The sequence below is a fragment of the Lampetra fluviatilis genome, chromosome 18, assembly GCF_964198595.1.
Source record: "Lampetra fluviatilis chromosome 18, kcLamFluv1.1, whole genome shotgun sequence".
Taxonomy (NCBI): domain Eukaryota; kingdom Metazoa; phylum Chordata; class Hyperoartia; order Petromyzontiformes; family Petromyzontidae; genus Lampetra; species Lampetra fluviatilis.
Window position 1 is genome coordinate 3,910,524 of NC_136292.1, and position 25,847 is coordinate 3,936,370.

A 25,847-nucleotide genomic window follows, 5' to 3' on the forward strand; every position below is an offset into this window, starting at 1 on the left:
TGACCGGGCGCTTCAACAGAGAACTCTTCTTTTTTTGAGAGAGATAAAAATAAGAAATATTGTTGCGCCCTCGACGAAGCGGCGGCAGAGTGTCTGAGTTGGCGATGAAGCCGCGAAGTGGATTGCAATGCTGTTGAGGCCGCTGCTTTGGAGTGAATTACGGCAGATCGACTCAACTCCGTGGGTCTTTCAGATCGCCGCTTCCTCCCGACGGTGCCCCCCCGCGGGGACCGCTTACCCGTGACTGTGCCGTCAGCCGCTGTGCGTTTCACATCGTTGGCACTGCCTGGCCTGGGAGGCCTTAATGGCTTTCGTGCGGTGGTGGCACAGGATAGTTATTCATTGATGGTGGAGGCCATTCTTTTGCGAAATGGGGTCCCGGGCACAAGTGCTTTGGAGGTAATAGGGGGCGACACTTTTTTTAAATTAATTTGGCTGCGCTTTGCGACACTGTCAAGGAAACACCGTAGTGTAAAGCCATGCCGCCCCCCCCCCCAAACGAAGTCTGTGCAGGAAATAAAATGCTCGCGAAACACCATTAATGCATTTTCGGTTTTAGAATGACGTTTTTCAAGTTGTGATTTTTTTAATGCAAGCGCAAAATAAGGTGCGATTGTTAATGCACAGTGCCATGGACGACGCAAGGCGTGGCGTGAGCCAAGAAGCCAGTTGCGATCATTTTAAAACGACACAGATGCTAACGCGGCAACTTTACATTCCAAGTCGCGTTGTCCTGCTCTGAGAACACGCTAAACAAATGTGAGCTTCAGTGGATCCCTGCATTCATTAATAGTGATCAAGTGCCAAGCAGCGTTACACTTGTAGCGATCATAGTGAAAGCATGAATGATTCCATATCGGCCGTGATGCATTCGTGGTTCCCGGCACAAGGCTAACCAAATAACGGCGGGTATTAAATTGTATTGATCGCGCAAGTCGGACCATGCAGTTTGCATGCCACGGTATTGATTTTAGTAACAAGCATGTAATGTGAAACGCCTAAAAGCCACGAGCCTCTCTATCCCGCTAACCAATTAAGGAGATTATAGGCAGCACGAGCAAATAGGCGGCCAGCCCGATTTTCCAAACCAGTGGACGGACGGACGGCCGTGGAAATGTCCACAGAGCATGGCAGTGTTTCTGTGTGCATGTGGGTGAGCGCCCGCGTGTGTGGGTGCTTTAGCTTGCTATTTTACAATAGCCCAAGTGTTGTTGTTGGTGGGCGTGTGTCCTCTCGATTCGCGTGAAGCGGGCACACAGAGCAAAGGTTTGGGCTGAGCTTGCACGCTGCGGCACGGCGTCCGTGTGCCCAGACACGCGTGCCTGAATTTAGATTGTGCTGGAATCGACACTGGCATAACACTTTAAGCATTAAACCGATACTTTGCTTTGTTCCCGAGCAGGAAACAAGGCGCAGTCGATCTAAAACGTTTACCACCCCACCGACCGCGGTCGTTAAGCAGAGTTGTGTATAATCTCAGCAGCAGCATCGCAGCCCTGTGCATGGGTTAAATTGGGACAGCACTTTGTTAAAAACGCAATGCAGTTAGCATGAAAATAATAGATAGATATCTCACCACAAAATCACAATTGGCGGCATATGATGCGTTAACTGTGCAACATAATGAGGCGCGGAAGGAGTAAGCGGACCATAAACCCAGAAATACAAATAATGTATAAAATATGATTTAAGCAGACTGTTGTCGGATGGTTAGCTTTCTTATTCAGCAATATAAATGTATAAGCGATGAGTATTTGGGTTATCGTCGGCAAAGGGAGGGACAGTATAGGTCTAAGTAGAATAGACGGAGTTAACTCCCCTCCGCGTGGAAGTCGATGGCACGCCAACGTTGGGACCAGCGGCAAAGTTTCTTGGGGTATATAGGTGGTTTGGTAGAGACGTTGGGAATTCAGCCAAGATATGAAAACTGCATCAGGCCGAATGTTTGTCAAGGTTCTTGCCAGAACTGCAGAATAATGCATGTGTTGGTGTCTGCGTGCTACGGAGCCCAACGTACATGCTGTGATACTCTTTGGGTTTTTTTTTGGCAAAGTCACGTAGGTAAAAAACAAAATAATTGAAAACAACTCAATTAAATGACGACGTTTCGGGCGCAACACAAGCATCCTTCTTCAGGTGGGGCGCTTTCGCTACGTTGTCCGAAAAAAAACAAAGAGTATGAATCCTTGCAGCCACGAAAGCTTCGAATCTAGAATACATGCTGTGAATTTGTGGTGCAAATTACACACGCACACACACGCGTGTGAGCACAGGCACATGCAAGGATAAAGACCTTTCACAGACTGTTGGCCCAAGTGCTCTTTAGCGAGCGCATAAGTGGGCTGGTGTGGTCAGAATGGTGCACGAGATGGGGTGGGGAACAGCGCCGCACCTATCCACGTTTGTGTCCCCGTTGCTGATGTTTACACACCACACCAGGTACCTGTTTAAACCTATGGAAGGGGCCAGATCCGGTTCAAATATCCCTCCCCCACCGGTGGCTGGGAATCCATCTCAAGTCGCCGCGGAGTGCGCAACCTGCAGCCAGCCAGCCACCCACCCACGCCCCGCACACACAAAGACTTTAACAGACTTGGAGCAAGTGCGCTGTTGTTCGTGAGCACCTACGAAGGCCGAAATGACACACAGAGGCGTGGGTGGGCAACACCACACCCAACCGGCTTTTGTTTATACACCGCGCCCACACACGTGCGCACACACTAAACACAATTATCCCCCCGTATAGCCCTTGACAGGCTGTTGGAGCAAGTGCTGTTTGCGAGCACCTATAAAGGCCGGGCATCAAAGTTCATTTAAGTTCATTTCAAGTTCATTTATTAGGTTTAGCCCTTTGAGCCATTCGGCTCTTGAATCGGGTGCATGGCCAGCACCACACCCGAGTGGCGATGTTTACACACCGCACCAGGTACACATTCGAGGCCGAGTCGACCTAGGGCAGACCCAGCACCGATTCAAATAAATCATCACTGTTTGTTGGCCGTGATCGGGAATAGAACTCGTGTCGCCAGGTTCGAAGCGCAGCGCGCTCGCTAACCACTAACCCGTCGCTCCCCACATGCGCGCACGCAGCCCACACACACGTGCCATTCGAGTTCATGAGAACGGGGGTGGGGGGAACACATCGTCCGCCTCGTCACAGCGTTTCCCCATCGCGATGGCGACGGTCACGGTAGCGAGTTGGCGTCAGAGCCGCCGCCCCCGCGTCTCGCGCTGTCACACGCGGTGGTGGAGGCACGCACACGTGTTGGCGTTCGTGTGTCCCCCAGCACCCCGTCCCCACCCGTGTGTTCCCCCCCCCATCCCCCGTGTGTTCCCCCCCCATCCCCCCGTGTGTTCCACCCCAGCCCCCCGTCCCCCCCCCCGTGTGTGGTGGTGTTTTTCTCAGCGTTAATAAATGTACAGGAAACGGCTGTTGAATCATCTTCCCGTCGTCGTTATTATTAAGTGCCGGCCGTGATCGTCTTCACGTGCGGTCTGCAGCAAGCTGGCACGCGCTCGCCCCCCCCCCCATTGCACGAATGCCGTTCATCCTTCTTGGCAAAAGTGCGCTTTCAAATCTAGAAAAAAAAGTGCGCTTGTAAACGAAACAAAAAAATGATGCAACATCGTGCTGTCGGCGCTGTCGGTGCAGTCATTTCGCAATGGTTTGACGTGTGACAGGACACGCCTTCCCTGCCCATCATCCCTCGGCATACTCGCAGTGCCCCCCCCCCCTCTGAAAAGTAACAGGACACCGTTTGCACTGCGGTGAGAGCAGCATATTTACACTCGATGTAACTTCACGTGCGATGGCTGTGTAAGGCCCTTGATGAATGTTATCTGGGTTGTAAGTAAGCGGCTGCTTTGCCTGCCTTGAATGATTTACCATATAATCACCCATCTCATTGTTACAATGGACATGTTGGTGGCGCAACACTAGTTATTAACGTTAAATGTTAAATATTTGAATCTATGGTCCGCTATACAAACCCAAATAATCTTAAAGTTAAATTCCCGGCCACTGCTGTCACCAGTGCTGAGTGATATCTGAACAGGTCACCTCGTTAACCAATCTGCACTGTCAAGTAAATTATTGTTTTGGTTAAACACACGTGTGGTGCCTTTCTGGCACAGGTCTGCCACTCAAAGCGCCATCGCATTCGTACTTGTAAACGTAAGATGTTTCAAATGTCATACAATGAGAAAAATATACTATCTCTAGTTGTGGCCAGCGTGGTTGGAGTATGGTCAAACAACCCACATCGAATACATGACCTTTACCCATCAGTGGATTGACAAAGAGGCTATTAAAAAAAAACATTTATATTCATACTATGTTTTCTATGCTGGACTGCCACTTGTCACTTTTTAGTATTCCGTTACAAATCATTTCCTCCACCCTCATACCTCGTTTACTGCCTGGGCGCAAATTAGTTTACGCTCACCGCGAGCATCGCCGCTTAAAATAAGGCCAATTACGGCGATCGTGCCGGCACGGCGATGCACTCCGTCGCGGGCCCGTAGCGCTCGCATTACCCGTTCTGAAAATTGTTGGCGGCACGCGGCCACTGAAAAACCCACCGGCGTCTCCCGGACGAAGCCCCCCGGCGCGGCCCACGTCTGGCGCACGCGGTGTGATTTTCTGTGGTTGATTAATGCCGAGGCCAAGCAGGCGTGTCCTGGTTGCCATTCCAGCCCTAACCGAAGCTCCCGCTCACTTAATCCCCACGCCCCCCCCCCGCTGCTGTACTTGCCCCAACCCCCACCAACCCCGGCCCACCTCGCGGCGGCCCCCCTCCATACTGCGGCACGCAGGCGAGCGCTCTGCCTACCGCGTGCCCGCCCAATGCAGAGTTGAGCCGTGCGATAATCGTTCCGATAGGGCTGATGAGGATGAGGAGTCATCCTTTGTGCGTTGGCTCTACGGAGACTCGGCCCGGTCGGCGCTCGACTGCTTTGTGATGCCTCCTGTACCACGGCACGAGATGGTGAAGTGAAAAGAGGGCGTTGCTTCTCGAGTGAATTAAGCACGTTTTTTAGTATCCTCTTTAATAAGGCCGTAATGCAGTTCCCCTGGAAACACGTTCATTATTAATACATACGTTGCCAAGGAACTTAACACGTACAATTTGTGTTTCTGGGGTAATAGCAATACACTTGATTTGATATACTGGACACAACTTATTAACCTGGCCCTAGTAAAGACCCACCGGCTAATGAATGATCTTATTTCAATATGCAATACCGCTCTATGACATCACAAAGTTATACCCTAACAGCACTTATGGTTTTTTATTTAATTGTCAGCGGTGTGTTTTGGCTTGGGCTCCTCGTAACGATTCGTCTCACCCTCGTGATACGACGAATTGTCCCAATTCAGGTTTACGATTAGATTCCAGAATCAATGTTCGTGGCTATCGTGGCTGCAGGGGTCACGTGAACCCATTGAATAAAATAAAAGCCCATAGAAAAACATCGATTCTCGTGTGCACAATTCGTTGCACGTCTAGAAACAATGCATCGATTCATAGATTAAAATCGATGTCTACCTTAGAGATAAACATGCATTGAAGTGTGTAAAAAAAATTTTTTTAAGCAAATGATCCGAAAAAATAAATACCATTGTTGCAGAGAGTGGTAGTGACTGATTATTTAACTGCTGTCTGAATTAGGTGACCTGAGTTTGATTCCCGGCCACGGCTAACAATCAGTGGCGAGTGATATCCGAACTGGTCCTGGCACCCTACTTCATGGTCAACGTTGTGAAGTATGGTCGAATAATCCTCATGGCCGAAAGGCATGATGGAGTAGTCACCTCTGTAGGTTATCCCCTCCGCCGGTATTGCGAGATTTCCTTCATCCCCGTGATGCGTCCTGATATTTGGACCTCCGAAGTAGCTTGCGGCATCACCGAGCGTGACGCCGTGGTGCTGTACCCCCCTCCACCCCCGTGTCTCCCTGCAGCTTGCTGTTCACCAAGGTGAAGCTGGAGACCCTGTGCAAGGGACCGGACGAGGCGCTGCTGACCTGCAAGCACATGCTGCAGATATGGAAGGCTTGCTACAGCCTCACCAACCCCAGGTTCGCCCTAATCACCCACCCCCCCGACCGCCAGTGCAATAGACGCGCAATGCACTTCCACCATCGTCATCATCTGGGGCTCCTGTGCGTGACACGATGTGTTGCCGAACGCGTGCACTGGCTTGCGATTCACAACGCCTGTTCTATGCACGGTGGTCACCCATGCGGGCACTATCCAGACTTAGCTTCCAAGAACCGTTAAGGTCGAGTGCATTCCAAGTGATTTGGTCAGAGGCGGAACATACATTGTCCATCATAGTAGCAAAACCTCCACATCAATAATATTAATTGTTAGTAAAACTGCCAATACGGGGAGGGGCGGGGGGGGGGGCGGGGACAACCCTGCATTTCATGGGAAGGCCTTTGCGACTGCTAACGAAGCACACTGATCGCTCAAAAACACGAGGCTTAATGTTGAGCTAAATATATATCGGCAGCCTTTATGATGTATTTGACATTAATCATCAGTGTTCCGTGAGGGGTGCCACTGCAATAATTCGTGTGGAAGACTCTGGGTCAGTTGTGTCGCATCCAAAGTGCCGGCTAAGAGGTTTTGCCAAGGTCACACTCTGAAACGTGGCAAACACAGGCAGCAGGTTGTGCTCGGCCGGGTAGCCTCTCGGTTGAGCGCACTGACGTCTTACCGAGGCTGAGCCGACAGCTACTGTGGCCGCCCCGGTAAGTTCTGCAGCGAGATTGTGGAGTTTGCCATGTACATATGTATGTTGAACTTCTTTCACACCGTACGTAGCCAACCGTGCAAATCAGAGGTGCGCGAGCGAATCGGAGGTGCGGGATAACCAATGCGACGTTCAGAGGAAGATGCACATTCCTTGTACAGCCTTCATCAGGCTGTTGGGGCAAGTGCTGTTAGCGAGCACCTATGAAGACCGGCGCGATACACGGGGGGGTGGGGTTGCCAGCATCCTCCCAGTGCTGATGTTTACATACTGTAGTAGGTACTCACTTCAGGCTGAGTCAACCTCGGGGAGGCACAGGACCAGTTCATATAATCGTCACTGAGTGGGACTCAAACGTGGGCTGCCAGCTTCGTAGTGCAGTGCGCTAGAAATCTAAAACACAAAGATCTCCCGTATAGCCTTTAACAGACTGTTGGGGAGAGTGCTGTTAGCACACTGTCCATTCAGCAGCAGGTACAAATCACGTCCACCCAATTAAGACAGCACAATTATTTGCACCTATTAACAATAAATTCGTAAAAATAATGACTTGTTTTGTCAAGTCATTATTGAGCTGAAAATGTCAATCTCAGAGCTGGAACTGTTTCCCCAAATCAAGTAAAGAACCTAACGTTATAGTTTTAATATAAAATGTATTGAAATATCATAGAAGTAAAATTAAAGTTCTTCATATGGAAAAATGTCCCATTTTCATGTTTCTTGCTCTGACAGCGATTCTGGGAGAGGAAGCAGCTTGCTGGACAGAACGATGGCTGACAAGCGACACCTTCAGTATATGAATCTCCCAGACTTCAGCGACCCGGAGACCGGTAAGACGAGATGACCCAATGCACGTACACATTGGCAGAGATTCTGCTTCCTTGACTTCGTTCTTCTCAGGCCAAACAAGGCTTGCTCAGGGGAAGGGGGGGGGGGGAACGTATTTAAAGGTTATTTTTATCTTACTTTTATTTGCTTATTTTATATCTGGCTATTTTGGGGTTGTTATGAGTTCTTGCGTTATGGAAAAGTGTTTCCCGTCTGTTGTAAAAATGTTGTTTTAATGCGATGATGTTGCTTTTTTGGGGTTTGACATTGGGTTTGAGGTAAGAAATGAAGCTGTGAATTCCTAAATTAAGTTCCAAGGCTGTGAGATTTATATTTAGTGAAAGTTTTGCTGTAATCTTCCATCATATTTTTAATAAGTCGTAATAAAAATGCTGTCCATATTTCATTTTGCAAATGTAATTAAACAAAAAGTTTAAACCCCCGTGACACGAATACTCGATGTCTGTAAATATTGAGTGTTTTATTTTAAAGCATCTCCATTAGGGAATGGCTTAAACAAAAACTCAACACGTCCATCAATAACTCTGTTGCCTTAAAGTAATAATATATAATCGGTGAAGTTTGGAGCAACGGCCCTTGTGCATAGCACAGGAACTAGAAACAAAACAGAGTGATTATTATTGTATCCTGTCGAGTCTAGTGTGACATTAATTGCCACCATATTCTCTCCCATCTTTTACTTTCTGCTCAAGTCCATATTTATTTTTTCATTACTCAGGCATCGCCATCTGTTGTTATCGGTTCACCTTGGTTCAGGTTTTGTCTGCATACTTAGTCAGAGCCAGAGGACCCCTCGGTGGCATTGTGCTTTGTGGCCAGAGGGGAAAATGGATTGGGTAGGGTAGGCAGCAGCCCTGCCAACATTTGGGCCCGTTAATTCCTGGCGCTGTCCACCCATTTAGTGACGGGTGGCATCGCTATCGAGCGCGCATGCAGTGCCCCCTGAACTGGAGCTCACGGATCGGGAGGACCGGCGGAGGGGGGGAAGCAGACACAGGGCTTTGAAGAAGAGGGGTACATTGAACAAGAGTAGGAGGTCCATCTTCTTGGTTCTTTCGGTAAAGTCACGTAGAAGGGAAGTAATAAAATAATAAAAATAAAACATAATAAAATAATTCTCACGACGTTTCGGCCACAACGCAAGCAGCCGTCCTCAGGTGAAGAACATGTCTGTCGATAAGACATGTCTGTCGATAAGAAAGAACCAAGAAGATGAATCCCTGCAGTCACGAAAGCTTTAAATCGAAATTTAAGAGGAGGAGGGCTCCATTTTGTAAACTGCAAAATGGCCCATGCCAACCACGCTGTGCCACTCGCTAGCGGCAGATGGGGCCTTCTTTCTTCGTCCCTGCGTGCCTTACACGGTGGAGCTTCGAGCGCCCCGAATGACCGGTGAACGATCCGAAAAGTCTACGGCACGCAAACCCCCTTCGTGGTCTCGCCGTCCTCCGCCACCGCGCTCAATTCCAGGCCTCCATGACTGTGTTGCTCTGCACGCTAATGGGTTTCCATATTTCATAAACGGCCGATTGTAATCGCAGAGATTCCACCGCGTAGAAGCGGTGTCGCTTATCGTCCCTTCATATCATCCTAACAGAGGGTCCTATTGTTGCAACAGTTGCAACTCGGTGGAAGGCAATGTCACGAGAGAACGAAGAGGACGTTTTGCTGCAGGGTAACAAAAAACAAACGATGAGCACGAAAACAACTGATGAGGTGGAATGAGGTGGCAGACTCGTGACGTTGGCTTGGTTTGCTTTTTTTAAAATTATATATTTCCTTTGTGACGCGACTTCTAACGACCGTTTTCATGTGTTGTTTTAAGGCACCCTGCCAGACGCTTACTCTCATGGTTTTCTCTCCCTGTTTTCGGTTTGTAAGTAGCTTTTGTTTACAGGCCATTCATTGCACCCCCACATCACTGTTTGTCTGTCCGTCCTGTTTTGAGTGAGCCCCGACAAGCCACGATCTTGTTTTTCTTTTGTTTTTAAATCACTTTTCCTATTTCCACCACCACCCCCTGCAACCTTCTTTTAATTTAGCTTCTTAAGCACGTTCTGTTTAATTCGTATGACTTACTGCAAAAGGCCAAACGGGAGTGAAAAAAAACACCCGAAGCTCGTTGCTTTTGTTTAAACCTTCTGGAGTCCCACCCTTGTTTGTTTTTTTGCCCGTACGCTTTGTTACTCCTAAGCACACACCCACTAACCTTTGGCCTCCCCTCTTTGTCGAGCTCACTGCCTGGCAGCCTGCTGTCGTCACAAATGACTGCGGCACTCTCTCGCTGTCTAACGAGACAGGAAGCGTGGCCACTCCTCCGCTTCTCCCTCCCTCCCCCTTCGCTCAGTGTGCAGCATGGCTCCCTGGCTGGTCGGTGCCCCCCTGTGTGTAGGGTATTGACTGTGGGAGGAGCTGGAGGTGGTCAGGTCGGGTGGGTGGGTGGGGGCGGTGGGCGGGCTGGGTGGGTGGTGGCTGTGGATGGTTGGAGTTTGCTTGTGCAATTGTGGGGACGTGCGTTTCCCGTGTGTGCTGGAGTTGATGAACTGCACCCCAACTGAGCATGGCTGGCGCTATGTGGCTGCTTTTATGATCCCTGCCCCATGGCTGCGTGTGGCACGGACCCCTGTACGGTTGCCACGCGGATACATGCGGCGTGCGTTATCACACTCTTTCAAAGGTCGGTTGGAGTAACTGAGGTGAAATGTTCACGTTGCATCTTAAGGGGGACCTATTTTTTTCTTCGTTTATGTGGTCGAACTGGCCGTTTCCATCGTAAAAAACAAAACACAAAGCTGTTGGGGTTGAGGCTTCAAAGCTGTCAAATTATCAGATAAACCGTTAATGATTTCTAAGTTGCACAGTTTGTGCTTTCAATTTATGACTAACTCAAGCATTGTTTCAGTGGCCTTCATATACGACCAGGTGAAAGTCCATTGTGAAATCACGGGACATTGAGAGCTGTTTGCGACTTGGGAAGGCCTTCATCCAGCAGTGCATTGACCATGGCTGATGATGATGATGACGATTATAGTCCGTTGAGGTGGAGCGAGGAAATGAGCACGTGTGCAGGTGCTAGATGACAAGTTGCATTGAGAACCAAGAGAGGAGGCGGCCGCTTGGGAAGCCCCCTCATCCAGCTGTGAATAGATCATGCCCCATGACGATGACAGTGAATTCAGATGAAAGTCTCAATCTCCCGTTGCATTACGATCTGCAAAGTGAGCATGGCCTAATGAGGCTGCAACCAAGTTTGCCTGAATCCAGAAGCGAAGCGGGTTAGAGCCTGGTTGATACTTGGATGGGAGAGACTGCCTGGGAATACCATGCTATGGCAGGACAACAATGGATTCTTGAATCTATCTGAGAGGAGTTTTAAGAAGGTTCTCCTCGTAATTCGTGGGATTCCTCCGGGTACTCCGGTTTCCTCTCGCATGCCACTCGTTAATTGAATTGCTCAAACATTCCAATGCAAGATTGTTGTGAAAGAGAGTGTTGAGACTTTTCAGGGCTTTCTGGCTGAACAAAGGACCATTTGCATTATTATAAATAGTATCATTATTATTTTGGCGGCCAATGGTGTTTTTTTTTAATGCATCAACTGCCCCCTGCCATACAAATGTGGAATTTCCACAATTTTAGGAATTACAATAAATATAGTGCCTCCCAGTGCTTATTTGGCATGGTAATGCTGAGTGTCTTATAAACTCTTTATAATAACGATTATTCTATAATGGCATCAAAATGCATGCATGAGCCAATCCAGAGGTGAATCTTTTAGCAGGTCCCTTGTTTATGAATTCATATTTTGATCTTTTGTTCTTATTTTATTGCAATTATACGCTTGCTGTCATGCTATGAGATGAAGGTGACCATTGTGAACTGTGCCAGTGCAGTACCTATCCCCATGTTAGAGAATGACCTGCAGAATGTGATATTCATTAGGGGGCACTGCACTTTCATACACGCCCTGCTTAGGAGATGTTCATTGCATGGCATTCAAACCGAAATTGCATTCTTCAATTCTCAACGGCTGGAATTTGAACAAATTTTGTTCGAGCAGTCCTTGATAAAGAGGCTGAAACCATTAACTTTTTTTGCAACTTGGTGCTCATCACAAGTTTGCTCAGATTCAAACCCAGGATCTCTCAGCAGTATCAGCTCAGTCCTCCAACTCCTAAGCCACTCATCCACCATGGCCTCTCCTATGTAAGTGGCGCTGCGAGTTTCATTTCGATAATTAATGCATCTCCCGCGATTGCCTCCGGCGTAGCTTCCCTGGGCCGTGCCCTCTTCGCTCACCACCGATTAATTAAAGACGGGGTTTTACCGAGACGGGGAGAACTTAAGACCATCGCCTGGCAAAAGCAAGAATTCCTTGGGGAGAGAGAGATTACATTTATTACCCGATGGCATACGCGGGGAGAGGGCATGTGGCAGCCTTTAACAGCAATGTTTTAGCAAGAACCTGCCAACAACCTTGGCACGCCCCGTCGCTTGAATCACACCAGGCAGGCTGCCTCGGCCCATCTGGAAATATCTTCCTAAGATGTCGTTAACCCCCAGGAGGGAATCGGAATCCGTCAGGCCTCTGTGCTGCCTCCCGACGGATATTAAAAGCGTATTTTGTGGAAATGTCATTCAGAATGGGCAGTTAAGTGCACGCTACACTTGCATCGCCGGCAGAGAAAGCTATTCGACTCTGCGCTTCCTTAAAGGGGTCATTCCGGGGTTTACTGCTTCAAGTCGCTGTCGAAGAGCGTGCTGTTTTTGGCAATCACAGGCCTGGGAATTGGGTTTTGCGCGTCCTGGGATTTGCGCGTGGCACTGTAAAGGGTTTGAGATGGAGTTACACCCTATCCTCCAGGTGGCAATAAAACAGACTTCAGCTTCTCCCCCCCCCCCCATTGCCAGGTCTCGTGGCCTGAGAGAGGAGAATGAGGTTTGGTCATGGTAATTAAGAACCATCAACAAGACTAAAGGCAAATTTCATTAAAACTGCAGTGCCGTGCTAATGTATAATGTAAATTGAAAAATAAGTTTTGCACCAGCAGCATGGAAAACTGCTTAGCAGGCGCGGCTCGTGAATGCACTGCGGTTTGTAATTTGGGAGTTTGCGTTGTCTGCACGCTCTTATCAGCTCGTAAGAGTTGCATGGACAGAATGGCTGGCCACACTACGTATCATAGTGCGTGCCTTGCTTTGCGTTTCACGAGTTCACCCGAATCACAATTATTGTTTACAACCACGTGCGCGTGTGATTCTTCATGCATACACGCTGTTCCCAGCGAGCTAGGTTTCTATTAGAGTTTGCCTGCCTTCGGGGTGACAATTCCCCGCTTTCCAAAAACGCATCGAACGTTGATACAATAATAACAACAACAAAATGCATCCGGGATTCCCAAATCCCCATTCATAGCTGTCCGTCAAATTTTTCACCACGACGAAACTAGCGGTATTCAATGGGGTCAGGGATCGGCGGTTGCCCACTTTTAATGGGTGCAAGGGTTAAGAATGCTGAACGCGGATCAGGTTATCGGCGCTCCGCGCGGCCGCCTGCCTGTCGGCACTGCTCGTCGCTGTGCCGGGGCATCAACAGAACCGCCACTGATAGGCCGCCACCACCGCCACCACCGCCACAGGCCCCAGCGAATGTACGCTGCAGGTTAAGTGTTATCGGCTGTCTCGCAGCTCACTGGATGAGCAGGAGGGGGAAAAAAAAAGAAATACTTTACAGTAACCCCCAGCGTGCTCTGAATTTTAATGTGGGTCTAACGGACTTCTTGCTGTGTCCGTTGGAAGAAAACGCACCACTGTTAAAAAACGTGCTGTGTTAAGCTGCAGTTGTTGCACGGCGGTAAATGCGTGAAGCGGGCAAAGGTCGCCCATGTAGAGGGCCCTCGCCTGTTTAGCCCACTGCTCAACGCGGGCAGACTTCGTTGGGAGAGCTGGGAGTGCTCGCACTCTCCCCAACCGACTTGTATCGGCCACTTTGCCGTGACTTTTAAGGCTCCTAAGACCTACTTAGCCCATAGCTATATCACGATGCATCGATTCAATCCGGTGAAATTGATTGATTGTGCTAAAAAATGCACGTGTGCGTGTGAGAATCGATCGTTAACCATTTATGCCAGTTATATGAAAATGAGATGTCATCATTACATTTAGGCTAATGGAGCAAACATTACTGTATAAACGAAATGCAAACGAGATTGGCTACAAAATGAATACCGTTTTTTTATTAAATCATGACCCTGACTCTTGACAACTAATGTACACGCTGGGGGGGGGGGGGCAGATCATTACACACATTTTACCTGGCCACCTCTAGAAACCGAGGTTTAAGTCCGAGGTAAATAGTTTCTCACATACAGGTAGCTTGATGGATCTCAGCCTCGTCAAAAGTGGCACCACAGGAAAAAAAAACCATCCTAACATTAGCCAAGTGTGTATTCTATTCACTTGTAGTCAACTCTGATCGTGTAAATGCATATGCAGAGATGTTAACAAAATCACATTTTCCCAGGCCAAGACTGCATACAGAAGGCAACAATACTGGAGGTAGAAACTTATTGAATAGTCAATCAGGGCAGTGTGAGCATCTGATTGGCATTGTTCGCTGTGGTAGGGCTCTCTACTGGATACGGCTGTGTTCTGAGTAATGGAATAAGTTTGGATTGATAGCATACAGAATTCAACAAATGATAAACAGTCAGAGCAAAAGAGGGAAAATAATAATGATCATACACCACTTTAACAATTGAAATCGCAGCAAGCAAGCGTCGTCATGTCATTTTGGCTGCAAAGCAAAACCTGCAAAAGCGACAAATTGACTTTCCTGTCTTGAATCCCAACGTTTTTATGTTCGTTTATGCACGTGTACGGCTTCATTCATTTTTAAAAAAAATAAAATCTTTATGCATTCTAGTCCCTATGAAATGGGGCTCACTTACGATGCAATGTGACACGCTGTCAAGATGCAAAGCTTCATGTTTGCCGGTCTGCGGAGTTACACTCTCCGCAGCATCTCTTGTAATGCTTGATGTTACTTTGTCACACTTATCTGTCATTAAATAATCTGGCAGAGCCCTGTGTTTTAATGCGGTAAATTACAAGATGTGCGCAGTTTCGACAGCATTGCCACATGATGTTTACGGACACAATTTCATTATCAGCCGATGCCTCTCAGTTTCATACCAATGCCCTAGTCATCAACGCATTTGTTGTAGTTGCCTGGAACTGTGACCCCAAGACGTGTTTAGCCGTGGATTTTAGAGTTGCGTGCTCGTGGCTGGAACTCTGCACAGTGTTTGCTGCTCGGCGTGACACAGTTGAAATTATTTGCATGAATTGGCTGCCGTGTTGGAGAGATTCCAAAAAACAAATAAAATCTTAACTCTTGGGCTTTGTGACAGGCTTGTGTAAGCCTATTCTTAGGTTTTTTCGGTAAAGTCACGTAGGTAAAAAATTGAAATTAAAATTAATAAAAGTAAAATAAAAATAAAATAAAAATCACGATGTTTCGGAGGCAACACAAGCTTCCGTCTTCAGGTGGAACCGTCACAGCACGATAGCTGTATCAAGTACTTGATACAGCTATCGTACTTGATACAGCTATCGTACTTGATACAGCTATCGTGCTGTGATGGTTCCACCTGAAGACGGAAGCTTGTGTTGCCTCCGAAACGTCGTGATTTTTATTTTACTTTTATTTATTTAAATGTTTTACCTACGGGACTTTACCGAAAAAAACCTAAGAATATGAATCCTTGCAGTCACGAAAGCTTCAAATCTAGAATTGTGTAAGCCTGTCACAAATTTAGGAGGTAAAAGGGCAGTTGCTCCATTTCCGGGCATTATTTTCCACAGCTTCTTTTGATTACCATTCTGCTGATGAACCCACCCACCCTACCAAATTTTTGAAATCCACGAAGCGCCAGAGCGAGGAATGTCTGGCAGCAATAGCCACCCCTCCCCTGCCCCCATTCACCCGGACATCTTGGGACATGGTTCAGCACCAGACTCAAACAGCACAGCTGTGTGCTTGACGGATGAACTTCCTGCACGCGTGTTGATTTCTCATCTCTTTCAACTGTTCCCACCCGACCACTGCCTTTTGTAACTGCTCACCCTCCTCCCCCACCCCTGCCCTCCCGACAACCATCTTTCCTTTTCTGACCCTCGCCCTCCCTTGACCGCTCTCGACCCACCCTTCTTGACCACCTGCGCTCCCATGCTCCCGCTCGCCCTGCTACTGCTGCTCTCTCTCGCTCTGCGATATCCAAACTCCCCCGCCGACCCCCCCATCCACCCCGACTGCCTCCACCTGCCACAACTTCCCCCAAACTTCTTCCCCACCACACCCGCGCCAGGTTCGGTGCACGCGACGTCGGTGGCCGCATCGCGAGTGGAGCAGGCGCTGTCCGAGGTGGCGTCCTCCCTGCAGAGCAGCACGCCCAAGCAGGGGCCCATGCACCCATGGATGATCCTCACCCAGATTTGGCTGCATGCTGGTACCCTCTTGCAGCCCGACCACGGGGCACTGTGGGAAGGGGCATTGTGGGAAGTGGGCATTGTGGGTAGTGGGCATTGTGGGTAGTGGGCACTGTGGGAAGTGGGCACTGTGGGAAGTGGGCACTGTGGGTAGAGGGCATTGTGGGTAGTGGGCATTGTGGGAAGTGGGCACTGTGGGTAGTGGGCACTGTGGGTAGTGAGCATTGTGGGTAGTGGGCATTGTGGGTAGTGGGTAGTGGGCATTGTGGGTAGTGAGCATTGTGGGTAGTGGGCATTGTGGGTAGTGGGCACTGTGGGACGTGGCATTGTGGGAAGTGGTGACTGGATTGGAGGTAAATGGGCGACGGAGATTGAGGGAAATAAAAAGGGTAATGTGACTGGTAAGCAAGCACTGTGGGAATTGGGGACTGTTGATTGGTGGAGACTATAGCCATTGGTAGCTCTCGGCATTGGTGATTATGGGACGGTAGTGACTTTCGGCAGTGATGCCTTTCAGATGTGGTGACTGCACATCGTCGGGAACTGAGGAGTAGGGACTGTATAGGAGGGGGTCGCATAATGGAAGAGGTTTTTGCTCGATGCACCCTGTCATGCAGAAGTAATTAAATGCAACAACATCCATTGAACAATGGGATGAGCATCTCTAGCAGATTCCTTTCACAATGGAAATGTCCCGACACTCACTTTAGGCTTTTCATGGTATAGAATGGAGCAGTGCCATTGTGATTGTTAGCTATGGAATGATTAATCAATGTTACATTTATTGTATATGATGTTTGTTATGGGATAACGTTACCCTTTTATCCACTAGAAGCTCTGGCATTGACCACTGTGTTACATTTAATAAGCTATTGGAGCAAATCCCGACCTTGAATTGCAATGATTAAAGTAATTGGTAATGTAACATTAGGCTATGTAGCAAAGAAAACCTTGCATAAACAGAACAAACAAGACATGAAAAAAACAGACCGATTGATTCTTGAATCCAATAGCTACCCATAGATTGTCAGAGTGGTGGTGTGTGGGGGGGGATGGGGGAGCGGATTAATCTTCACGCAACGGACTGCTGTTGTTACTGCTGCACTATATGTATTTACAAATCACCTTTCGCAGTCTCAATCAAGACGCGGGCTTCGGTTCAGCCACTGGTCATTGCAGCGTCATGGGGGATTAGTGGTGAGCAGCTGCCACCATCTCGTGCCCCCCTACCCGGTGCCCCCCCCCCGCCCCACCACAGCGGAGGTGTACGTGGGCATCGGCAAGCCGTCGGAGGCGCTGGCGTGCGCGCAGGAGGCGGCCGGCCTCTTCCCCATGTCGCACCACGTGCTCTTCCTCAAGGGCCAGGTGGCGGAGCTCCGCGGGAGCCTGGAGGAGGCCAAGCGCTGGTATGACGAGGCCCTCGCCATCAGCCCCACGCACGTGCGCACCATGCAGAAACTGGTGAGCCCCCTCGAGTTGCCGCGTCTTGTTGTCCGCGTGTGGTGTCCGGGTGACCCGCCGTCCGTCTGCTCGCGCGTGTGTGCGTGCGACGCTCCCGCGCCTGCCGACTGCCGCGAAATGTCACGTGAGGGGCGGTGACGAAATGGTCGGGACGGTCCGCGTTGTCGTCGCTTGTTTCCAGACGTTCGCAGTTCGAGTCCCGCTCGCCGCTCCGGCTTGAAACAGCGGCACGTATGTCAACAAAAAGCGACCACGTGCCACTTTCTTCGCAGTGGATATTAAATGTCCCGTGGTGTTATTTGAATATTAGTAGGTCTACGTGTCCTGACGTCACCGGCCAAATTTGAAAGAAAAAAACTCGCAGATTTTACTTTATTGGCTAAAGCCTCGTAGCAACATTGCCCCTACTGTTGAAGACTCTTCATCCTATTATAATGGCATGAATACTAAATGTGCATTATTATTATTTGGCACGGACGTCACCGGTCTGGTCTCTACGATTTGCGTGGAAGAAGATCTGCAGTGAAAGTTTTCCTGTTTTTGTTTTGCTGAACGAGCAACCTGCACGCCTGCCTGTTCCCCCCCCCCCATTCTTCCTGCCCACCGGCACACCTGCCGTGCCTCTATTACAGCTCTCTGGAGAGCCCTTGCAAGAGGTATCTATTTGGTGTTTGAACATCTTAACACCTGTTTCATTGCCTGAAAGCGGACAGCCTATACTTGTTTTTTCATGATTTTGATACTGGAAAAAAGGTCCCACAGATATGGAGAGGGCCAAAGTTGGTTGGTACACGTTCATTGCTGAAACTCACCACGAACATTGCTGAAACTCACCACGGACATTGCTGAAACTCACCACGAACTTTGCTGAAACTCACCACATTGCTGAAACTCACCACGAACATTGCTGAAACTCACCACGAACTTTGCTGAAACTCACCACGAACATTGCTGAAACTCACCACGAACATTGCTGAAACTCACCACGAACATTGGTGAAACTCACCACATTGCTGAAACTCACCACGTACATTGCTGAAACTCACCACGAACATTGCTGAAACTCACCACGAACATTGCTGAAACTCACCACATTGCTGAAACTCACCACGAACATTGCTAAAACTCACCACGAACTTTGCTGAAACTCAGCACGAACTTTGCTGAAACTCACCACGAACATTGCTGAAACTCACCACGAACTTTGCTAAAACTCACCACGAACTTTGCTAAAACTCACCACGAACTTTGCTGAAACTCACCACGAACTTTGCTAAAACTCACAAACTCCCCAGGCTGCAAGGAAGCCAGGAAAATGGGTTTTTGAACCTGCCCGTGTGGACCTTGGAGTCTTGTCCCCCCCCCCTCCCCCATTGCACCTCCGATTATCAGGGTTGGCTACATACTGTGCGAAAGACGTCCAATGTCCATACATATCCCCTTTTGCGTGAGGTTTTCCCTGGGTACGGCCGGTTTCTTCTCACATCGGAAATGCTTCATCAAAGAAGAAATGGCCAAATATCGAAATGCACGATCCTGAAAAAGAGGATTTCACGGTTGAATAAAACCATCCTCATTGTTACCATCTATATACCTAAAATACTGCCACGTGCCAATCTGCTGTCAAACCATCATCATCAGCCATATTATATCCGCTGTTGGAATTAGGCCGTTACCATCCCTCGTGGTAATGCGATGCCGCAAATGTCTCTTGTTCCCACATGTGGGCAGATCTATCTCTCCATTCTTTCTCTTAAGACTGTTCCCACTCGTGCACGAGTCTTGTTTATTGGCCATTAACCCATCTTGCAGTGTGTCTCCCGCCCAATCCTGCTCAATTTCTTTAACATTCACGACGATGTCTGATTTAAATTTGCTCTCGGGAGCCTCCTTTTGTCTCGGCATAATTCCAAGCACACATCTCTTATGTTTCACCTACTAGACATTTGTGAAGAATATCTTTATAGCTCATCGGATTCCTCCGGTACAAATAAAGATTCTTCTGATTCTGATGCTTTCTGTACTTAGCATCTCCAATTACATTTTCTTTATTTTTGACCCGTTTGTCATCTCTGATTATATCTTGTCTGGATTGTCTCTTTATCTCGCAATTTTGAATCCTGGTCAGATCCTGGTCAGCCTACAATAATTTTCCTAGTTGTACGTATTATGCAGTATATTCCAATTATATTTATTTCGGCTTTATGCTTAGCGAGAAATGTGTTCTTTCAATAATAAATATCCTCTAATACCCATCTGTCCGCCTACGTGTATGCACACTATTCCTCAGTTGTCTGTACGATGATTTAATCCATGTAAGCCGCTCTGCCTCTTGAGCCAGTTGCCCATCCCTCTGTCCTCCCGAAACGCACACACCACCCAACCTGACTGCACATGAACGACGCCGTTTCGCCTTCCCACCCAAACACCCTATTGCTTCCCCCGACTTACTATCGCCGGCCGCACGAAAGTTGCATTCCACGGGTCTCCCTCGCCGCTTTGCTCGCGTGTGCAGCTAGCGTACGAGCACATGCTCCGCTGTCTATCTGGAAGGTTTGTGCCTCCCGCATCGCGCCCCCCATCCCCAGCCACACTCCTCTCCATTTTTCCCCGCCCCTCGCCAACCGGCCTCCCAGACACGCACACGATGGGCAGACCCATACGAGCAGTACCCACCCGCATCTCGCCCTCCCGATACTTTTGCCCGTGTCTGCATCGCGTAGAACCGCATCAGCTGGCAGCCCGCATTCCCCACCTGCTTACCCCACTCTGCTTCTCCTGCCTCTGCCTGCCTTCCTCCCCCTCCCCCACTTCCACCGCACACGCGCGTGCACACACACACGCGCACGCGCGCCTGTTCCAAATGCATTTCCAAGATTAGACAGTAATTTTGCTCCTTCGTGCTCATTGGTGCGATTTTAATTCATGCGTATTAGTTTTATTTAGTTTAGAGCTTTGTGCCGACCGTAAATTATCTGTGCCGGTAGCGGATTCGTGCACCGCGCTCTTGGAATGAGATGGTTGCCCGTAACCACAAGATCGTCCCCACGCTGCCAGTTCCCAAATGCAGCGAAACTCCGTGACCGGAACCTGTCTTGGCAGCTGGACACTGTCTTGATGGCTCGTGAGTTTCTGCCAAAAAGGACATTTAATTAACTTATGTTTGATAAGGTCGGGTTGGCAAAATTAATGCTGGAACCTAGTAGACATAAACAATTCACCCCCCCTCACCGTACCCATACAGATTGGACACATTGTTATGATTTGGGCTCGTAATTCACTTTCTTGCTTTTTTTTTCGTTTTATTTTTACACCCTTGTCATTTGCATGTAATTTCGGTACATTGTAAATAACCGCGCGTCACGTGCAAGACTTGACGCGTGCAATGGGGAACGTAACAATCTATTCTAATCGATTAACCAACGTGTTGCTTGCATGCCTATTTGCAGATGGGTTTCTTTTTTCTTACAATCTATGTTAAATGAAAATTGAGAGAGAGAGAATTATATCGCTGTTAAAAACACAACCCACGGTCAAGCTGTGGGACAAAGTAAAGGGAAGCCAGACTTGGCTGGATTCACGTCCCCAGCCTCTGTTGCTGCGCGTTTAAACCCTCCGCACACCATCGCTCCACGCAGCCATGCCTCGCCCGGCCCGGGTGGCAGCGCGCACGCCTTTACGCCTAATGATGTGTGACATAAACGAGGGGTTCGAAAAGCGGATGGAATAATGTATGTATGTTGAACTTATTTTGCCACCGCACAAAGCCAACCGTGCTAATCAGAGACGCGGGGGAAGGACAACAACCTGAACGCAAAAATCAATTCGTTTTCAATTTAGATTTAAAAGTTCATAGCTCCAGTGGCTTCCTAATATCGGAAGGAAGAGCGTTCCAGGGGCCTGCAGAAGCGCATCTGAAAGCGCGCGATGCAGTGACCGTCTATATTTTATTGCTAGCCAAAAGCTGCTGCGAGGATGACCGGAGTTCGCTTGATGGTTTATGCTCCTTGACGAGATCAGAAAGGTATTGTGGCAAGCACTTTGTGTGTCATGAGTGCGACCTTGTAATCTATTCGTTTGGCAACTGGAAACAAAAATACAGCTCGGCAAGCACTAGCTGGAGATGGTCGGGTGTTAATAAAATAAACAATAAACATAGCTAAAGCCGTCATGTTAAACGGACGATTTGGTCACATCCTTACACCCCCCTCCACTCCCCGACTCGATCCCTTTGAAGTTGGCGCTGGTTTTCAATTTTGGAAGCGAGCAACCGCAACGCCGGCCAGTCTCCACCAAGGCGGCCCCGGTGGTCAATTCGATGTCGCGGATTAAATAAATGCGCGTGCGTTTGAAGGTGTCTGTCTGTGTGTGCACCTCTCTTTGCTGTGACGACTCCCCCCCCCCAACACACGTGCCCATCTAATGTCTGTGTGTGTCAAAGTTGTCATAGGGGAGCGGTGGCATAGCGGTTAGCGTGCTGCACTACGAACCTGGAAAACCCGAGTTTGATTCCCGCTCGCAGGCAACACCAGTGACGATTATCTGAATCGGTCCTCCTCTAGGTCGACTCGGCCTCAAATGAGTAGCGGGTCTGGTGTGTAAACATCACCACTGGGGAGACAAAGGCGGTCGGGCGTGGTGTTTGCCACCCACCCTGTCGTGTGCCGTGCCGGCCTTCATAGGTGCTCGCTAACAGCACTTGCCCCAACAGTCTGTTCAGGCTATATGGGGGATTTTTGTAATTTGTCATAGTTGCCATGGTGATGTGTTTATTAATAGCTTAAAACTTCTGCGAACTTCATTTGAAATAGTTAATTCTACGATATTTTTTTTGTAATTGTTGCAGAACAACGTTTGTTTATTTTAGTGCCATCATTGCTTTTATATTCTCTTGGTCCTGTGTGCATCTTCATAAGTTGGACGTGCACTCGAACTCGACCAGGAGATGCCTTCTTCAAGGACCTGTCAGGAAACCAATGCATATCAACTAGTTACCCTTCCAGCATTCGACCAGCATATTTTATTGTTGTTGATAATTAAGTCAATAGGCGGTTTATGCAATATTGAATTTTCATCCATTGATATGGTTCATCTGCATTGCCTTGTGCCAACCCAATTCAGATTGCTTCGAGAATTTGGGCAGAATAAATCAGATATTCATTCTGAGTAATGCACTACGTGCCCACACATGCACTCACACTAACAAATACTGTATATCAAACATGGACAGGGGGGGAGCAAGTGATGCAGTGGTTAACGCAATCGCGCTATGAATGCGGCGACCGTGGTTGGATTCCCGGCCGCGGCTAACATCAGTAGCGAGCCATGTCTGAGCCAGTCCTCGATCCCTTCTTCGCCAACTACGACCAAAGGTGTTGTTTTAAAGTCAAGCAGCTAGCCACCATGACCGACACTGTGTCGAAAGACTTTTGTGCAGCAGCAGATTGACAAAGGGCAGTAAATAATAATTGTTTCAAAATATTGTTGTTTGATGTAGGTGCTTGATAATCGATTTATTAGAATCAGCTATTTATGCTTGTGATACATCCCATCGGCATTTCCACATAGCAGTCAATTATTTGGGATTCATTCAAATTACAATACATTTCGGATAATGAATCTGAACGAGTGCGCCTTTTGGCGTCATCTGGTCCAACACCATGTGAGACGAGGCTCTAAGGAAAGCTGTCTCGGGTGTGGACCAATCAATTTCAAGGACAGTGCATACATTACACTGATCAACAAAAAAAAACATTTTTTTTCTGGCCTGGACTTTTGCAGCTGTTTTAGACTAATTTCAAGGTGCTGATTCGAAATCTGATCTCAGATTTGCTTTATCACATCATTTTTATGCTATCAGCATACCCAATTTTCATTGATTTTACCCAAAATTAAATCTGTCACTTATGATTGCAGGTTGTTGCGAGTCAGTGACTGCTTTAGTATTAAAATATGGTGCTGTATTTTTAGGATAGTGTGTTTATAATATAATTTTATGTAGATATCCACATTTATTTCATATTTTTCTTCTGCAGTTTTTATTGAAAATGCAATATTTGATATCTCAAAAACCTGATGTGATAGACAAAAACTGATGCCAGATTTGGAATCGGCACCCCAAAATTACCTTATAAACGTAAGAATACCTTATGCCAGAAAAAGTGTGTTGACCAGTGTTATCAGAGTTGTGTTTTTTTTTGTTTGCATTCCGACCGCAGGTATTGTGGTCAATGCAAACATGACTCCTTGTAAAAAAAGGTGTCAGTTTTGTTGCCAGATTAAAAGGGTAAAAAAAACAATTAACGAGACGGAACAAATGAGACAAAGCAAATGATAAACAATGCAAACGAAGGAATATAAAAACACAATCACACAATTGTAGCAATTCAGTGAACCATCGAGGTGAATTGTTACCGGCTTGGTATAACATAGCACAGCTGCTGAGCTTATCATATGGCAGACAAAGAGAAAAACCGAAGCCAAAACGACGAAAAGAGGAATGAAGTCATCGTGTACAATCGTAATTATTCGTGACCGCACCTCATATTCGATCTGTGCCTCAGTATAAACACGCGTTCCAACGCTACACATCGCGTCACGCTGTTCCGTTTAATACATAGTGATATTCACACAGAATAAAAAATATTTAATTGTCTGTAACCCTGGACATGCAGCATGCACCAGCAGTAGAGAGCCTGTTTTTTTATCATGGACTTCGGCATATGTTGATGGTGGTTGCAGCATCTGCCTTCGAAACTAATGTGGTTTGAAATGTTCAATGGGACGCAAGCAACCGCCAGAGTTTGTTTATCTGCATTGTTACGGACTTGGTTTGGTAAACCGTACCAGATCTTTCGAATGGTAAAGTTCTTGAAAATATATATATGAAATGCCACACGTCTTCGGTTGCACAGCTAGTAACGTCAAATACGGGAGAAGTGTACATTCTGTTGTGTTATGCGAGCAATGATTAAAGTGAGTGAGGAACGTGGGTCAACTAGTCCCCCGTGGCATACCATAGGGGAAACGCAAGCAGAATGCATAGACTTCCCTATCAAATAGTGTATTAGTATATCTCTGTAAACCATCAAACACGTGTTATTGTTGTGGTATACGTATGCGGTAAGCGTTGCTACCTTGTACACGAATACTTGACGGTCATTTTTTTGCTCATGAAGGGGGCTAAAACTGTCCTTCGGCACCCCCTTTGCCTGGAATGTTTTCCCTCTGTTGATCATGGTCTGATTTGACCACTGTGTGTAAGTACATGGCAGTACGGACAGCTGTAATCGCCCGTTGAATGTCAAGATAGAGAACTGATGAACCAAACATGTCATTCCGCACTGTTTTTTTTAATCAAACCCACTATTGCATTGAATCCAGGAAAAAGCTTTGGAGGTGAGCTACTGGCTTATGCAGGACAGATTCAGATAAGGTTTTTAAAGTTAGTATTTTATTGTAACTTCAACGAGATGTCGACATTAACAGAGCGTATTTCTATTTTTGCCGTATTTGGTATGCCTGTTGCATGAAAGCATGCCCACTCACAAGCAGAATGCGGGATACATAATTCAGATTTATTGCCAATAGTAATTTTGAGGGATAATTTAAAAGCCTGAAGTCCCAACCATTCACTGTTGTCGACATTTAGTTTTGCACACAAAATCACAACGTTTTTTAAGGGTTTGTGCAATTTTAATAACAAACCCGAAAAAAACTGAAAAATGTTGAACTTTCGGCAAAATAATTGCCACTTCAATTCCACGAATAATAACCCATACAACAGTGACATTCTACAGGCGGACGATGACGTTTGTGCTGTTGCTTTTACTGGTGCAGAAGCTTCATCTTCGTACATTTTTCCTGCATAGATGTAGCCGCGCTTGGTGAGAAAGTATTTGTAAGAAAAAAACACACCGACTCTGGCCATGCATCACGATCAGATTATATTATTCTTATTTTCCTTGCACAAAGGCGGTCAAATAATTGGAGGCTTGGGGGGAGGGACGAAAACTAATGAAACATTGCAATGCAGCCGTGCAAATTTCTCGTTAGTCCAACTTCGAAACTCGTGTTTTCACTCGCTACGTGCTGGGTGCATTGCACTGCTGGCGAGCCGTAGACCCTTATCGTTGATTGAAATGGGTCTCAAGTTCATCTTCGTGGCTGACCAGCATCCTTAATAGATTTGTGTAAAAGAAAAACTTTGGAAATGAGCACATTGAGTTTGGTACCCTCGTCAACTTGAGGGATTCAGTGTGTTATGCAGCGCGGTGTGTCCGTGTC

General features: G+C 47.6%; 1 protein-coding gene across 3 annotated transcripts in view; it reads left to right on the forward strand.

The window, feature by feature from the left end:
* The window catches only part of LOC144937106 (tetratricopeptide repeat protein 7B-like), a 118,777-nt gene that overhangs the window by 64,582 nt on the left and 28,348 nt on the right, over positions 1-25,847 (forward strand). For 2 of the 3 annotated variants that reach the window (XM_078864375.1, XM_078864376.1), the window contains 4 exons: positions 5,965-6,081; positions 7,494-7,591; positions 15,980-16,120; positions 17,359-17,561. In XM_078864375.1, coding sequence (XP_078720501.1) covers positions 5,965-6,081; positions 7,494-7,591; positions 15,980-16,120; positions 17,359-17,561 — 559 coding nt within the window. Of the gene's footprint in view, positions 1-5,964; positions 6,082-7,493; positions 7,592-9,435; positions 9,487-15,979; positions 16,121-17,358; positions 17,562-25,847 lie in introns of all 3 variants that reach the window. The other variant, XM_078864377.1, reaches the window with a different exon arrangement.